Source organism: Electrona antarctica (genome assembly GCF_951216825.1).
Source record: "Electrona antarctica genome assembly, chromosome: 19".
Classification (NCBI taxonomy): Eukaryota; Metazoa; Chordata; class Actinopteri; order Myctophiformes; family Myctophidae; genus Electrona; species Electrona antarctica.
Window position 1 is genome coordinate 26,426,169 of NC_136800.1, and position 17,905 is coordinate 26,444,073.

Here is a 17,905-nt window from a genome sequence, read left to right on the forward strand (position 1 = left end):
AGCTTCAACTTCAGCTACCCAGTACCCAAGGTTGAAGCCCTTCAACTTTGGGCAGATCTACAAACTCGTAGTGCGGCACCGAGTGCCACGCTACGAGCTTGTAGATCTGCTATTTTTCAGTGGGGTACATTGAATCACTGGTCCTGGGTCAAACCAATGGCCTACCACTCCACTCTCTTGATATGTTGTTCCCCAACTCTTGGAGAGTATTTAGGCCTTTTACTGGAGGTCCCGGCCCCTAAAATGACCCAGGAGGAAGTGTTGACCTATACTGAATTGCTTCAGTTTGAGTTCATTTGAGCACCTAAATTCAGATTTGGGCACCGTGTGGTTTTTAAGTGGTGGGCCTCGGGTCATCCTATGGGCTAGAACAGGGGTGCCCACACATTTATGACGTGAGATCTACTTTCAAAATTACCAGCTCAACAAGATCTACCCACTGAAAAAATAAGTGTACCATTGCTGAAAATAGTTTAAATATATAATGTACCTGGGGGGGCTTTGGAATAGGGAGGGGGGAGAAATTATGACAGGCAGTTTCTGCTGTCAAAATATGTCCCCCCCCCCCCGTATTTAACTTAAACGCCCAATGCATTCTCAATGGCAATAGCACAAACTTTGGCATGCTACTAGTCCTACATACTTACACCTATATAAACCCCATTCAAACCTATTTAGGTTCATCTTACGGTGGACATGTTTGCCTGAAATGGAATCTTTGAAATGTTTCATAGTTTTAGAAATAGCATGTTTGTGCTATTGCCATTGAGAATGCATTGGGCGTTTAAGTTAAATGACTCAGAAACTACAAAACATTTCAAAGTAAAAAGTTCCAGCATGTGTCTCCACAGTAAGCTGAATTATAAAAAGTGTGAATGGAGTTTCTAGGTAACAGTGCTTTTTTGACATGCCAATATCTGCCATTGAGCCCCATTATACATTTCTCAAATTTGAAAGCACTATTTCTAAAACTATGAAACATTTCAAAGATTTCGTTTCAGGCAAACATGTCCACCGTAAGATGAACCTAAATAGGTTTGAAGGGGGTTTCTAGGTGTAAGTATGTAGGACTTGTAGCATGCCAAAGTTTATGCTATTGCCATTGAGAATGCATTGGGCGTTTAAGTTAAATAACTCAGTAACTACAAATCATTTCAAAGTAAAAAGTTCCAGCATGTGTCTCCACAGTAAGCTGAATTATAAAATGTGTGAATGGAGTTTCTAGGTGAAAGTGATTTTTTGACGTGCCATAGAGCTGCCATTGAGCCCCATTATAAATTTCTCAAATTTGAAAGCACTATATTTCAGGCAAACATGTCCAGAAATTTTGACAGGCAGTTTCTGCTGTCAAAATATAGGTCCCCCCCCCCCCCCCCCCCCCCCGTATTTAACTTAAACGCCCAATGCATTCTCAATGGCAATAGCACAAACTTTGGCATGCTACTAGTCCTACATACTTGCAGCTATAGAAACCCCATTCAAACCTATTTAGGTTCATCTTACGGTGGCCTGGAATGGAATCTTTGAAATGTTTCATAGTTTTAGAAATAGCATGTTTGTGCTATTGCCATTGAGCCCCATTATAAATTTCTCAAATTTGAAAGCACTATATTTCAGGCAAACATGTCCATCGTAAATGAACCTAAATAGGTTTGAATGGGGTTTCTAGGTGTAAGTATGTAGGACTAGTAGCATGCCAAAGTTTGTAGTGACTCATAGGAATAGACTATGTAACTAAAAATACTTCGCATCCCTGGGACGTATCCTCAGTGATGTATCCCAAGGTCATCGGGGTGTATTTAATAAATAAAATAAAAGACGCCAGGTTGAAGTTATTCCAATTGAACTCCACATGGAACCTTCTGTTCTAAGTGTTTCACACTGAATTCCACAGATGTATTCTCCTGCCATAACCCCTCTCTCCATTTAGACCTGTCCTGACCTATAAGTATACGTTATACCTTTCAATCCGGGAGCTACCGCTGTCTCATCAGTTGTTGCTGCACGCGCGCAGTGCCTTACGAAAGTATTCGCCCCCCTTTATCTTTTCCACATTTTGTTTTGTTACAGCCGTATTCAAAAATGTATTAAATTCAAATTTTCACTCAAACTTCTACACACACACACACACACACACACATACACACATACACACACACAGCTGAGGTGCATCCTGTACTGATCAATCAAGATATAGAAACACCTCAAGGATGGAGTCTGCCTATGGTAAATTATATTGATTTGACATAATTTAGAAAGGCACATGCATGTCTATCAGGTCAGCTAGGTCCCACAGTTAACATTGCATGTCGAAGCACAAATCAAAGCAATTGTCTGTAGACCTCTGATACATGTATCGAGGCACAGACCTGAGGAAGGTTTTAAAAAAAACCCCGCAGCATTGAAGGTCCCAACAAACACAGTGGTCTCCATCATTCGTAAATGGAATTTACATTTAGAACCACCAAGACTCTTCCTACAGCTAGCCACCTGACCAAACTAAGCAATTGGGGAGATGAGTCTTGGTCAGGAAGGTGACCAAGAACCCAATTGTTACTCTGACAGAGCTCCAGTGTTCCTCTGTGGAGATAGGAGAACCTTACAGAAGGACAACCATTTCTGCACCACTCCACCAGTCAGGCCTTCATGGTAGAGTGGCCAGATGGAAGATAATCCTCAACAAAAGGCACATGACAGCGCATTGAAGTTTGCCACGGCAAATGTAACTGTTTTGTCTTAAAGCCATGTGTAATATCTGGACAAAACCAGGCACCCCAATTACCTGGCCAACACCATCCCTACAGGGAACCATGGTGGTCGCAGAATCATGCTGTGGGGATATTTTTCAGCAAAAGGATCTGGGAGACAAGTCGGGATCAGGGAAAAAATGTATACATCAAAGTACAGTAAAGTAGAGATCAATGATGAAAACCTGCTCCAGAGCACTTTGGACCTCAGACTGAGGCAGAGGTTCACTTTCCAACAGGACAAGGAGCCTAAGCACACAGCCAAGGTAAGTGTGGCTTCAGGGCAAGTCTGTGAATGTCCTGAATAGCTCACCCGTACCCCAGACATTTACCCCATTGAACAGCTCTGGACAGATCTGAAAATGGCTGTGCACCAAAGTAGCTTGAAAAGATCTGAAAATAAGTGAGTTAAACTGCCCCAAAATACATGTGCCAAGTTGTGGCATCATACTAAAAAAGAATGAAGGCTATAATTGCTGCTAGAGGTGCTATAACAGTGTTGAATAAAGGGTGTGAGTACTTATGCATATGTGATTTAATTTTCTTTATTTTTAACACATTTGCAAACATTTCTCATTCATTATGCAACATTGTGTTTAGAATTCTGAGCAAAAAAAAGGTATTTAATCCATCTTTTCCACATTTTTTTTGTTACAGCCTTGTTCAAACATGAAGGGGGTAATCCTATCGCAAGGCACTGTACACACGCACAGCCTCATGTCTAAATGGGATAAAGCTGATGCCCCACATGCACACCGGTTCCTTCATCAACTCCTCATGCCGTTGTATGGCAGGTCGCTAAGGAGACAGTGCCCTGCCCCCAGCAGACCCACCCGACGGCCATTTTAATTATGTGAGCCCATAAATCTGTGCTGGTGAGGACATGTCACTGAACTACTGGATTGCACGCACGTGCCTTTATAATGTATTACTATACTTGTGAGGTCATCACAATTTTAGGACGGCTTCATTGTCTCTTCCAGTCATCCCGGTTAGCAATATACCAAGCGATTCCCAACCTGGGCCCCACTGGTGGGCTGCCCAAATAACTGGCAAAATTTAGCATTACTATAAAAAAAATCACACTTGTGAAGTGAGGGGCCCTCTTATCATCATACATCATTCTGGCCAATCACAATTAGCGTCCTCACTTTTCTGTCATTCCGGGCCAATCACAATTGGCGTCTTAAATGTTCTGCCCTCACTTGTTATACTCTATACTTAGCCTACTTTGCTCAGCCATTCAAATCATCTCAAATCCATGCTCAGCCAATCAAATCATCACTATGATTCACACAAACACACAAAGCCCCTCAAACAATAATGTAAAGGAAAACCTTGGAAGATATTGTTTTCATCGTGATGCAGATTCAAGAAACCAATATCGGTACCATTGATCATTAAAATAAACATGCTCTGAAAATGCACATGTATGCACAAATTAAATTAGAAAATATACAAGTGGTCAGATGGGTGGGCCTAAAGGTCTACGTCAAGTCTAATCCAGCACTTCCCTGCAGATGACGAACCGTCACATGGTCTTCTCAGTGGTTTATAGGTCGCACTCTTCGTCAAAGTATGCATGGTTCTTGGTTGCTAAGCAACAGATACCAGAAATTAACCTGAAGTGAAAATGTTGCCGCAAGTGACTTAACTAAACCTATCAAATAATTGTAGTGGAAGTGGAGTATACAGTAAGTACAATATTTGCCTTTTGAGATGTAGTGGACTGTGGAGTAGAGGTAAAAGTATTGAAACATTTTTTGTAAAATTGTAAAAAAAATAAAATGTATTTTTGAGGGGCCCTATATCCAGCTGTTGGTGTCTGTCCACAAACTTTGTCCTACACAAACATTAAATTCCCATTGACAATGAATGGAGAATCTTATGTCTGTGTCTGAGCAAATACAGTGTCTATTTTACGTCATGATGATGTACGATGATAAGAGCGCCCCTTACTTATCACGGGTGTGATTTTTACTTTACTCAAGTACGGTACTTGAGTAAATGATGTACTTATAGTTACTTTATGCCACTTGCACACTGTGCTATGACATGCTTGTGCACCAATGTCACCCAGACAGATTGTTGTGAATAATTTATAGCAGCAGTGAATGGTTCCCTATCTTTATTTCCTTGGAGCCACGCTCTCTTACATCAGAGTCTGACAAAACCTGGGATCCCTGGCAAATACGCATGCACACACTTGTGAATTTAAGCACTTAAGCCCTACAATGAATAGCATAAGATAGGATGTGCAGGTTCAATTCAATTCCGTTTTAATTTTAGACCCTGTAAGATCCATATCTCAATTAAAAATACAAAACAATAACATGACAAAAGTAAAACCACACAGTGATGACTACAAAAACGCATACATAAATGGACTACAGAAATATACACCATTGGGACAAAATAACAGAAAAAGAAAACAAGAAATTCAAAAACAGAAAGAGATTTGTTTTAGTTTAGTTTTAGGATTTTAGGATTTTTCATACTGCTTGTCAGGTGCAGGATTCAAAAAGGTATAAGAGTAAGTATAGGCCTATATTCCTATAACAACGCTGTTCCGGTTCTGTGACCCACGGCGGTAAAGGAAAAGATGTCGGACTTTGTTGCTCGATTGCAATGGGTTTTGAGCTTGAATTTAGCCGTTTCCACAGTTTTCATTGTCATTTCATTGTCTGCACCCCAACAGTCATTTTTAAATGACTAAGAGCAAGGGAGAGACAGACAGGGGATTGATTAAGAGGAAAAGGATGAAAACGAGACACTAGAAGAAAAGGAATAGATGTGGAGAGAAAAAAGTCATGATTCGATACGTTTGACATTGTGCCAATAAACAGTGTTGAAATTAAAGCCGGCCCACTACTACGCCATTTTTGTCCAGGAGTATCCATTGACCCGAGGGGTTAGTCAAGCATGTATTGATCTGCTAATTGATAAACAAAAGAGCAGAGCTCATTAATGATGCATGTGTTTTGAGCATGGATGGAGAGGCAGGCAGGGAAACTGATCGTAGAGCTATAAATGGACTCCTGCACGCGCAGCTGTAACCTTCACTCTCTGATCTCAGCTCTGTAGCACACACACACACACACACACACACACTATATATATTTGTGAGGGCATCAACATTTTATGAGTTTTACAAGTATGAATGCTATGATGCCATTTCTTTTTGGTTTTCTGTCAAGGTGGGGAAATTTCACTGAAAATAGAAGATCCACCCTAAAACATGATCATCAGGTCTTATTGTTATATAAGGAGGAAGAAGTTTTAAAAAAATGTGTTTGCCTGATGGGTGGTGATCCACCTCAACTTAAGCTGCACCCACAGCTGTAGTTGTATGATAAAGGGGGTGGAGTTAGGGGAGGGGCTGATAATGTGATCACTATAATACTGTTTTGTTTCATTGGCACGTTTACTGTCAAGGGTCCAGCCTCCAGGAAGAAACCCTAAATACAAAGGGAATACATCATTGCGCATAAAACGACTCCATCTTTACCCAAAAAGTAATTTCAGAATGGGAGCAAGTGACGCGGGCACTCTCACATGAGGGGTGCGGGCCACGTAGTGTAGCGCACGACAATTTCACGGGACCGCGCTCTCTTGCGTCAACGCCCCTCAAATTGTCAAGGTGCGCCAGTCGCTTCCCGTCTGAAAACTGAAAACACCTAGAATGCCCGGATGTAGTTGGAACCAGTAAATCAGCACGCCCAGCGATTTGCAGCTTCAGAGCCCATTTCAAGGTGGCATGGCGCTATTTTGGAAGGAGGTAGAAGTAGCTAGATGTAGCCAAAATACCCTTTGAGGATCGACAGCAACCAGAGCTATGATTACTTCTAACGCGACTTGCGACAGGACCGCAATGGGCCGTCAAAACGCAATCTTTGGTTAGAATTGGAAGCATTGATTTAGATCAAGAGTTATTCACGTTTTAAGATTTTCGATCCGATCCATTAAAATAGAGGGGGACCACTTTGGATGACGTCCCAACCGGAAATGACATTGAATGTTGCCCAACAGGCGCTCCCAGCCTGTACAGCGGTGCGCTCGGTAATGGAATGATTAATGTTCCGTTAAGGAGGAGACCTCCGTCCCGGGCCCTCTTAAGTGTGAGAAAATGGCAGATCTGCAAGCTCACAGCCCCGAACCACTGCAGCGCGTGTTGTGGGGTTGGCTCAAACTATCTCTTGGAGATCGGCTTAGGCTGGCATGGAACCAATAATAAATGAATTGGCCGACCTGAACCTTTGTCACATTGTAGGACAACTGTATACTTCTGTTAACATTTGGCCCTCACAAGGAGTAATACCAGACGCCTTAGGGCGAGAAGCACGCATCCGCCTCGTTGACGGCAGACTGCTGGGCGAGTGCTGGCACTCTGGCATGGCAGATCAACATATGGAATTAATTCTGTACTGGCCATATATGGAGCGTGTCTTGAGTGTACAGGGTTTGATGAGGTCAGATCAACATATGTGTCAAAAGGCTCATGGAGGGGGTTCCGAACTTACGTTTTTACTACTGGGCAGCACAAATGCGGTACATATATGAATGGGTGAACCCAGACATAACAAACACATGGATCGATATTGAATCTCAAAACTGTGGTATGTTGACACTCGAGGTCTGCCCCTTTGTGAATCATAACAAAGCTAAATTGGAGGTTGATCAGAACTTCATTGTCTTAAATACGCTGAACACCTGGAATAACATCAAAGTCCATTTTAAACTTAAAAAACATTTTTCACCTTTGGCTCCTATATGGAAGAACCCAGATTTTCTTCCCTCATATCAGGACCCAGTATTCAGGGTTTGGCATGATAAGGGACTGGACCAGCTTGCTAAACTATATAACAGAGGCACAATGGAGTCATTTGAGAATCTAAGGAATAAATATTCAGTCACATTTCTTTAGATTTTTACAAATCCGTCATTATGTAACAAAGAACATGCAAGCCCCTAGGCCTAGGACATCCTTCTTAGAAAATATTCTTACACGACCTGTGCCAGAAAGATTTATTTCCTATCTGTATGAATGTTTTGATATAAGTTCAAACCACTCCACTGATCATATTCGAAGGCAGTGGCAGATTGACTTGGAATGTCAGATAGAAGACAATACTTGGACAACAATTAAAATAGGAAATACACTTACTATTTTGAGTTGCAATAATGATAGAGAAAGACAATTCAAAATGTTACACAGACTCCATTATACACCTCTACTGAGAAGCAAGCTTGGTCTCAGCTCTCCTAACTGTAATAAATGTGACACAGAAGTTGGTACATATGCACATATGCTTTGGAAATGTACAAAGATACAGGTGTTTTGGAATGAGGTGAAGAATGAGCTGGACACCTTGCTTGGATATAATTTGAACTTGTCACCTCTCCAGTGTGTACTAGCAGCAGCTAAGGTATCCAGTGCAAGGACCAGACACAACGCCAAATTGGTTGGAATACTCTTATACATACCGAGGAAGACTATACTCAAGCTTTGGATTCATAGACGTTCCTACACTGGATGATTGGTACAAGGCGGTAATGACTGTGGTTCCTCTGGAGAAACTTATCTCCTCCGTGATAACATGGAAGGGTTCACAAAGGTATGGGAACCAGTCTTGGATACAGTGGACCCTTCTAGACTGTGCTTCAATGTACCGTATTGAACGGTAGTGAATAACAAACACTCTGGTGACCTGTAATGTAATCATGTCAAGACTGGTGTACTCGTTTTGTCTTTTTTTTTTTTTTTGTGTTTGTTTTTTGTCTGTGCATTGTAATGTCCGTATTCTTGTTGTTTTCCTATGTTATGTTGAAAAATGTATGGTTCTATATACATTGAATTGTGATTGAACAGTTGTGAAATCTCAGAGCCTCAATAGAAATACATTGAAAAAAAGAAAAGAAAAAGAAAATGGAGAGTCACTGACACCCAATCAAGCCTGAGTGAGTGGCAGCTTGTTCATTGGCCACGCACAGGTGTGGGAGGCTATATAAGTAGAACTAGCTGCACTCATTCCCTGATGCATGCTCAGATCACCACACCGTGCGGCCTCTTCCTCTTGTCTCAACCTCCAGAACTACCACCTTTCTTCAAACCTCAGGCTCAAACCGTGTGCGTCCAAGAACAAACGTGAGTCAGAAAGCTTATGGAACATCAACTTTGTTCTTTGCCCTCATCACCCATCATAGACTCACTGCACTGCCCATGTGCTTTGTGTCGACTGTTTGCTCCTGTTTACTTGTGTATTACAAGATGACCGGCAGTTCGTATTTATGTTATTTCCCTTTGGTTTATTGGAGCTGAAATGTGGACTAATTAGTTGGCATCTAATTGGAGTGTTTGGCCTGATTTCACTGCACCATATTCATATACATGTTTGTATATCTATATGTGTGTGTATTATCTTTATGCATGTATATTTGATATATACATCCTTATGGTGCCCTCATTATACATTAGGCCTACATTATTATTGATTGATGCCTTATTTAGATATGAATTATTCTATGATCTGACAATGGTTTATTATTATTGGATTGAACTGCTATCTATGATTTGTTTATTGGAGATGATTATTATTATTATTGCTGATACAATTCTATTATGTGTTTCTTTATGTACAGCACACGCATTGTGTACCACACACCAATTAAAACCTGTAAAGAGAATTCCTCTGCCTCTTCTGTGGTCAGCCTGGCCGGTGGCCTTGCCTGCTCACCATTGCTGTCAATCACAAAACCTGAACTATTTCCGAGTGCCACTCTTTCAATATGGAATGACAGAACAGGTCAGCTCCATATATGGAGATCTAAGGGTGGCAGCAGGGGCAGTGTCTTGAGTGTACAGAGTTTGATGAGGGCCCAGGTAGGGCCGAGCCTTAATTTTCGGGCCTGTTGAGAACTCTAGTTTTCGCTGGCTGCTCTAATAACTTTGGGGCAGGCCTTTCTAGAGTTTGAATGGACAGGTATCGGTCAAAAGGGAGACATCGAAGAGGAAGGATGAATGGGGAAGCATCAACATATGGAATGTCAGAACAGGTCAGCTATGGAGATCTAAGGGTTTGAGATCAGATGTTGCTGGCCAATATTGATGACATCAGGCATCTCCATAACTGTATGAGCATTCCCATATATGGGCTTAATATTGAGGACATCAGGGATGTCATCCACCATCCCTGATGTCACGTGACCATATTTGGCCATGCCTGGGGTGACCACACTGACTAACGGGAAATGCACAATTTCATAGTAAATGCGACACACACACACCCACACACACACACACACACACACACACACACACACACACACACACACACACACACACACACACACACACACACACACACACACAAAGGTTAAATGAAGTTGCAGAGTTGCAGATATTCCTCTGAGAATATCTGATGACTGAAACAAAAGTGTGATAGGCTACTATAACGGTACAATATAGAACCAAATCTGGACCATAGAGGGGGGAGAGAGAGAGAGAGAACACACGATACGGAGAGAGTTGGCACTATACAGTCCCCATGCTATTGTTTTATAATGGTGGAAACATGAGGACAGTCAATTTATAGTAAACGTAGGGGAAATAAATTCAGTGAGGATAACGGAGTGGAATAAGGTCATTGATTGCAGGACGAATCTGCAAATGAAAGAAGTCTGGAGAATTGGCTAGTGGGATGGTGGTATGACTGAAGTATTTTCCTCGGCTGAACAAATGCAAGGAAGAGAGGAGTGAGTGAGATCTCAGTGCCACTGACAATATATGATGGAGTTTTCGAGAGATTGAAGGTATTCCTGAGGTCAGGAGGAGTTTGAGACGGAAATCAGAAGGAAAGCAAGTCCATTTGTTTGACGTTTGAAGGGGAATTACCAGAGATAATTTACAGAGGCTATGTGTGTTATCGAGTCAGGCCTTTCAAAGTAGCACCAGTCAGGTGCTACTGCTGTCAAGAATATGGACAAGTTCAGTGGTGGTACATTTACTTAAGTACTGTACTTGAGTACAATTTTGAGGCATTTGTACTTTAGTATTTCTAGTTACCAGTACTTTTACTTCTACTCCGCTACATCTCGGAGGCAAATATTGTACTTTTACTCCGCTAAATGTATTTGAAAGCTTTAGTTATAGTTTCTTTGTAGATCTCATTATTACAAAACATACATTATCCACTTTAGGCCATTTGAAAATGGCCAATTTACAGTATTGTACATACAAGCTCACAATGTGTCGCGATGATGTTAGGGAGATCTGCTATTTTCAAAAGATTTTTATACATTTGAAAACTTAAAATGAGACATGCATAATGAGTACTTTCACTTTTGGTACTTTAAGTACATTTTGATGCCAAACAATACTGTTGTATACAGGCCTACTTTTACTCAAGTACATTTTGAATTCTGGACTCTTAAGGCAAACATTTTGAATACTTTTTCCACCACTGGACACATTGCCGCAGTGTGTGGAGTGGAACACAGAGTTGTGGAAAAGCATAATGTGAAGAGAGGAAGTAAAAAGAGCAAAGTAAACCCAAAGTGTCTACACTGTGAAGGAGAACATCATGCATCATTGGCAAAGTGTCCAAAAATAATCAAGGAAGTGAAGGTGAGCCAGATAAGGAAGCAAGGGGGGATGTCCTATTATACGGACAATGTCAAGAAACTGGAGGGGAATAAAAATGTGGCAGAGCAAGAGGATGTATAGGAAAGGGGCTGATCAAAACATCTGCTTTGACGAGAGGATTGCTGGATTGCGATGGTCTGCAGTGGAAATACAGAAAGTCATAGCAAATTAAAATGGCGCTAGATGCAGCCAGCAGGTTCTTGAATGTCGTAGAAATTACTGGACAAGAATTGGATGACATACATTGAGAGAATGCTTTGTATTGCACCCACTCGGACATAGAAAGGACACTATCGGGAATGGAATATTTGAATGCATACAATGAGAGATAATGTGGGAAATGGGAACACGCTAGGGTTTACACAGGTGGACCGTATTTTAATCGCAAGGGGATGCAGATATAAATGAGTTATATTCCCAACCTGTGGAGGAGGGCAGCATTACACTTGATAGTCTCAGATTCACACTCTGATGGAAGATAAACCCACTGAGAAACATGATGGCTAAAAAAGGGAAGATAAACTTTCTCTTATTTTTATTTTTTAATATAAAATGTGATTTTGTCCAATCTATTTGGTCCCTGCTCTATTTGTTTAGATTAGCAGATTTGAGTGTTATCAACCCACCAGTAGGTAGGGTTACTTATCAAGCCCATTTAATGGAGCCAGCAGGCCTAGGCTCTACTGGAGCAGAGACGTCATTGTTGTCACTTGTCAGCCATTGTCCGACGTGGCGTTGGTTGCGTTGTCAGACAATACTAAGCCTAACTCTAACCCTAACACGTAAGTCCCCTAACACCAAGGTCAATCTTAACCGGCCACATGAGTCAGTTTCACAACGTTTTTGCATCTGCGGTAATATTTTCACTTCCACGATTACGAATCGCAACCAGCCTCCAGTAGAGCCCATTTGCTCCATTGCATGGTATGATGAGTACTGGTGATTATGGGTTGATCGCATTCGAAGTGAGTGTTTAGGTGAGATCCTGTGTCTAGTTTGGACTACACCTTTGGACATGATCCAAGATAGTGTAACTGTTAATGTTTCAAAACTATTAAAATCTGTCGGATGTTTTGAAAATGGCCGATCACAACAGCTATTTTCAAAGTGGTTAAACTGATTTGATTGGACTGGGGATCCCAAGGAACCCACTCAAGGACCACTGATCTGGATCACACAATCTGGCATAAAAGCCCTGAATACCAGTGCAAATACGAATACCAAAATAAATATGAAGATATAGCGACAATTTTGAAGAAGACTCTGTTTATAAAATTTTACCCATGGAGAGAATGAGTGCCAGGTCTAAAGGCAGTGAAGACATTTTTACCAAAATATGGAAACCTCTACTCGACCACCTACCGCATCGGTTGCTCTTAACTAATGTAATGTGTCTCTATATAGCTGATTAAATGCTTTGAACCATTGCAAGGGAATGCTGCATATGTCTCTGTATAGCTGGTTAAGTGCCTCGAACAAACACAAGGGAATGCTTGATGTGTCTTGCTATAGCTGATGAAATGTTCTGATGAATTAATGCAAAAATAACCAATGATCCATCTTTTTTGCTTATTTAGTTAATTTTATTTTTGATTTACTTTATATTTTTTTTCCTTTTGATCTATGTCTATTGTTTGTCTGTATTTGCTAGCCTGTTTCGTACATGCTTTATTGTTGAATTGAATGTACGTGATTTATAATTTGTATGTCTTAAAAAAACAAAGGGACGCTACAATGTAAGGATGACAAGCACATGTGTGTGTGTATACAGTAAATCAATGTTCCCTAATAAATAAACATATATAAAAAAAATAAGAAGACTCTGTAATGTCATACAGTGAACACTATACACATACAAGGTGCCCACTCAAATAAAACTGGGACACACACACCAATTTCTATTTGATTTGATTCATGTTATCAAAATGGCTTCACACAAGTGAAGGAATTCCAAGGCCTTCAGTTTTGTTTGGATGAATTGTGCCCCCTCTGGAACCTTTCAAGTGACTTATTTTAACGGAGCTCGCCTTCCAGGTCATCGTCTGAGTTTAAGTTTAGTACAGATCATAGATCCATGTCTTCATTGTTGTGTTAAGTGTTGTTGTGTTAAGTGCAGTGTAGCCTACTGTATCAGGCCACATTTCTGTTTGTTAGGAAATTAACATTAACACATTAAATAAATTACTTCTATGGCACTTGATTGAAATGATGGCCTTCCTGCCCGGGCATTTGGCCTTTTAGCCAGTGGTTCTCAACCGTTTAATGCTGTGACCCTCCAAAACAATCATATTTGAATTGGGGACCCCCCACTGACAAGCACTTGGAATTGTAGGAGTTTAGGAATTACATTTTGTTTGATTCCTTTCTACAGATAAATAATTGTGAAAATTGCATCCAGGGAGTGTGTGTGCAGTTTCACATTGTCGGGCCAATAGTGCCAGAGATTAGCTGTTCACAGACAGACGGGCGGACAGTTGGGGGGCAAATCATAGTCCCAGCCACGCCTTCGGCCTGGCGGAGACGATAAATATACTTTTTAAAATCAACACTTTTTTTCTCCCGTAAAAACAAAATGGTACCAATTTCTTAGGAACAAAATCAATTGTAAGGATACAAATGGAAAGACTAAGAAGTTATGCGATATTATTTTACATAAAACATGTTGACAGATCAAGATAAATTAAACTACAGTACACAACTATTGTCATTTGGTGGCTTTCTTCAACAGCATTGTTTACATCAATGTTTGGCTGGGGACCCCCGGAAATGCTTTGACCATGTCTCAAAATGTACCATATTGAAAGCCAATTGTAATGGAATCTGAAAGGTCTGACCTATACCGTGCATCTTAATCACATAACTGACAATTTGGGTGAGTTTGGGACAAAATGTGTGTACTGTAATAGCAAAAAGTGGGATTTGCTAGATATAAAAAAATCACACAATTGCAGGACTATCTTCTTGACAGGCAGGCATGGCCTTGCCTATATGGGTATCATGATCCAAAGAATCCAAGGAATATACCCTACCATAACAAAGTCAAAGTCGTACGATTAGTCACAGACATTACCGCAGTGAAATTTGTTCTCCGCATTTGACCCAACTCTTGGAGCGGTGAGCCGCAGCATGCGCCGCGCTCGGGAATCATTCGTTGATTTGACCCCCAATCCAACCCATTGATGCTGAGTGCCAAGCAAGGGTGCATTGGGTCCCATTTTTACAGTCTTTGGTATGATCCGGCCGGGGATCGAACCCTGACCTCCCAGTTTCAGGGTGGACACTCTAACCACAAGGCCACTGTCTGGTAGCCACGCGGAAGCTATGGGTGAGTCTTAACCAGCCACGTACATTATGTCTTAACCAGCCACGTATGTCGGAGCCACAGGTTAGTCTTAACCGGCCATGTGTGTCAGACTACTGGTACGTCGGACTAATTGTATGCCCCCGCCCAGGGGGCATACAATTAGTCCGTTCTTGCAGGAGTTCTTGCAGGAGCTCTTAGAAATTATAATGAGGGAAACCTCCTGGGCACAGTTATACCTAACCTATAACACACAATACAAACGCAACACGTCTTACACCTGCATTAGGCTACCTACACTTACTATAACATGAATGATTGTAACAAGTCCTACTCCTATTTATACCATAATCACAAGGAAATTGATTGCTTCAACCATTACCAGATATCTATAATAAGCCCATATGGCATGTACTAAGACACACTAATTTGATCGGTTTTGTATTTGAGGCATAAACGAGAAGCAGATTCATTCAAGAATTTATTTTGTCGATTTGCTAAATGGCAGTAACACCAACCTCCATCTCCTAATATTTTTCTCAACCTGCTCTGGAACCCCAGACATGCTTGAGTACTTAATAGAAAAGTGCTATTTTTTTTAATTAATTATTTATTAATTATTATTTTATCTATTTATTAATTGTCACACTGTCAGCCAACCAGAAACATGTTTTGAACGTTGGTGGAATTTAATTTGTCGTAGTAAAGAGCCCGCCGACTATATCCGGTCATTTTGCACGCATAAGTTGGGCAGATGCAGGCACAGACAAACGTCCGTTTCCGTATCCGCTCTATACTGGATTTCCAACCTGCAAAATGAACTGGTCCTGCCTGCGCCGTGCTGCATGTGCACATTGACGTGAGTCGTGCGAGCCGAAGGGAGAGAAAAACTTGTTTCTACGTGCCGTGGTGGAATAAATATCAGATTGCGCTGACTGACAAAACACAATTCAGAAGCACTTTTTTAGACAACTCAACAAATAACACTTGTGTGTGTAAATCTGACGTTAGTAGATTATGTTTTCTTGGACATGCGTTTTGGCATGTACTATAATTTAAAATGGGATTTTGACAGATCGGCTCCGTCAGCTAATCTTATAGCGGAGCGCCGCTCCGGACTACTTTCACCACTGGCCCCGTCTACAGCAACCACACTAATAAAACAAAAATCTGCCAGCATGAGACCAATTTCAGATGGGGGTTCTTTCTTGACCTACTGGGAGTTTGGGTTTAAACATTCTGACCAATCCAGCGGTGTCCGAGGTCTGCTCACCGACAGACGGACTCATACAACCGCAAAGACAATTGCCTGCTTTCGGCCATTATAATTCTGGATTAATGGGAAACCAAACCAGATCTACTTGAGGTCACATAACTCAACCGAGGATCCGTTAACTGAAAGCCCAACTCCAGCATAGAGGGGCTGGGTGAATGTGGTCTTGACTCTGTGGAGGAGAGTCATGGTGTCAAAGACCTTGTAGAAGGACAGAGTACCTGCACTGTGATCCAGGTACACTCCTACTCTGGAGGACACACGGCCTGGGATTTGAGTAGTAATGTCTCTGTGTCTGACTGTAAAATTTGAATTACAACACTGTATAATCCAAGATGTATCATTGGCTCCGAATAAGCTTTGTTTTAGGCCTGTCCTGCTGATATCTTTATATGAGACGGCTATATTAACAAGGAATCCACTCCACTCTAGCTCCCAGTAACAGCGTCCAGTCAGACTCTCTCTACACAGAACCTGAAACCATTGTCTGAATCTCTCTGGGTGATGCTGTCTGATGGCGTCAAATTGGTATGTGGGGTAGCTGGTTACTTTTCTGTTCCCTTTAGACAGAGACAGGTCTATGTGTGCTGTGTTTGGGTCCAGTGTGATTGGACATAAATATTGTAAGAACTCATCTCTGGTCTTGGGTTCTGACTTTGTCTCTTCCTCTTTAAAAATATCCTCTAGTTGTCCCCTTATCTTTGACACAGCCACAGTCAAATCTTCAATGTAGCGCAGAGGACGGACATTGCTGCTGACTGCGTGTGTATATTCACTGAAACCTGAGAGGGAGGTGTAACGTTGTAGAAAATGGATGTCATCGTCTGTATGCGAGAGCAGCTCCAGCTCAGCATGTCTCCTCCTCAGTTGCTCCACACGCTTCCTCAGTTGTTCTTCAGCCCAACTCATGTCATTCTTCAGCTGGTCACTGATCTGTTTAATCACCTTCAGGTCTTTCTCTCTGTCCTGGATTCTCTGATGGATGTTCTGCTCACTCTTATCAAGCTCTTTCTGTCTCTCAGTTCTTGCTGCAGCAGCTGAGATCGTATCGTGACCTTTGTGTTCTTCCACGGAGCACAGGTAACAGATACACTGCTGATCAGTACGGCAGAAAAGGTTCCTCACCTCGACGTGACGAGTGCAGATGTTCTCCCGGAGCTCGCTGGAAGCGTTGACCAGCTTATGTTTCTTAAAGGCAGGAGACTGATAGTGAGGCTGGAGGTGAGCGTTACAGTAAGAGACCATACACTGAAGACATGCCTTCACAGATTTCCGTTTCCTCCCAGTGCAGGAATCGCAGGCCACATCTCCGGGTCCAGCGTAGCAGAGATCAGGAGGACCGGCTCTGCTTCTGGTCTTCTTCAGGCTCTCCACCACGTCGGCCAACATGTTGCTTTTCTTGAGAACAGGTCTTGGGTGAAAGCTTTCCCTGCATTGTGGACAGCTGTAGAGTCCATACTCCTTCGGATCCTCCCGATCCCAGCAGCCTTTGATGCAGCCCATGCAGTAGCTGTGTCCACAGGGAATGGTCACTGGATCCCTCAGAAGATCCAGACAGATGGAACAGCTGAAATGCTCCTGGTTCAGTTCAACTCCCTGCTGTGCCATATTAAAATTGACTATCTCTAACAGAGTGGATTTATATGGTGCTTTACATTTGTTTTAAAGGACAATCACAATGTTTGTGACGACTGCATTGTGATGTCATTGCATGACATTAAGTCACTGTGTACAATAATACACCAATGACATCATACGCAAAGTAACCTCTCTGCAACAATTCATGTTTGTTTAGATTTGTCATAGATTATCATTTATTTTATTATATAGTAATTTTATTATTATTATCAGAGGTCAAGCCAGATGGGGCGAAGATCCCTTATTGTTTCCATACGCGTTCCGCCATTTTGGCAGTTATGTGCTGTCGTTTTCCATGAAATTCG

At 41.7% G+C, this 17,905-nt stretch overlaps 1 protein-coding gene across 1 annotated transcript in view; it reads right to left on the bottom strand.

Moving 5' to 3' along the window:
• The window catches only part of LOC306943072 (tripartite motif-containing protein 16-like), a gene marked incomplete at both ends in the record, with an annotated part of 38,375 nt that extends 20,805 nt beyond the window's left edge, over positions 1–17,570 (bottom strand). Inside the window, 2 exons of the mRNA XM_079529277.1 lie at positions 14,850–14,933; positions 16,098–17,570. Coding sequence (XP_079385403.1) covers positions 14,850–14,933; positions 16,098–17,570 — 1,557 coding nt within the window. The remainder of the gene's footprint in view (positions 1–14,849; positions 14,934–16,097) is intronic.
• Positions 17,571–17,905: the final 335 nt, after the last annotated feature.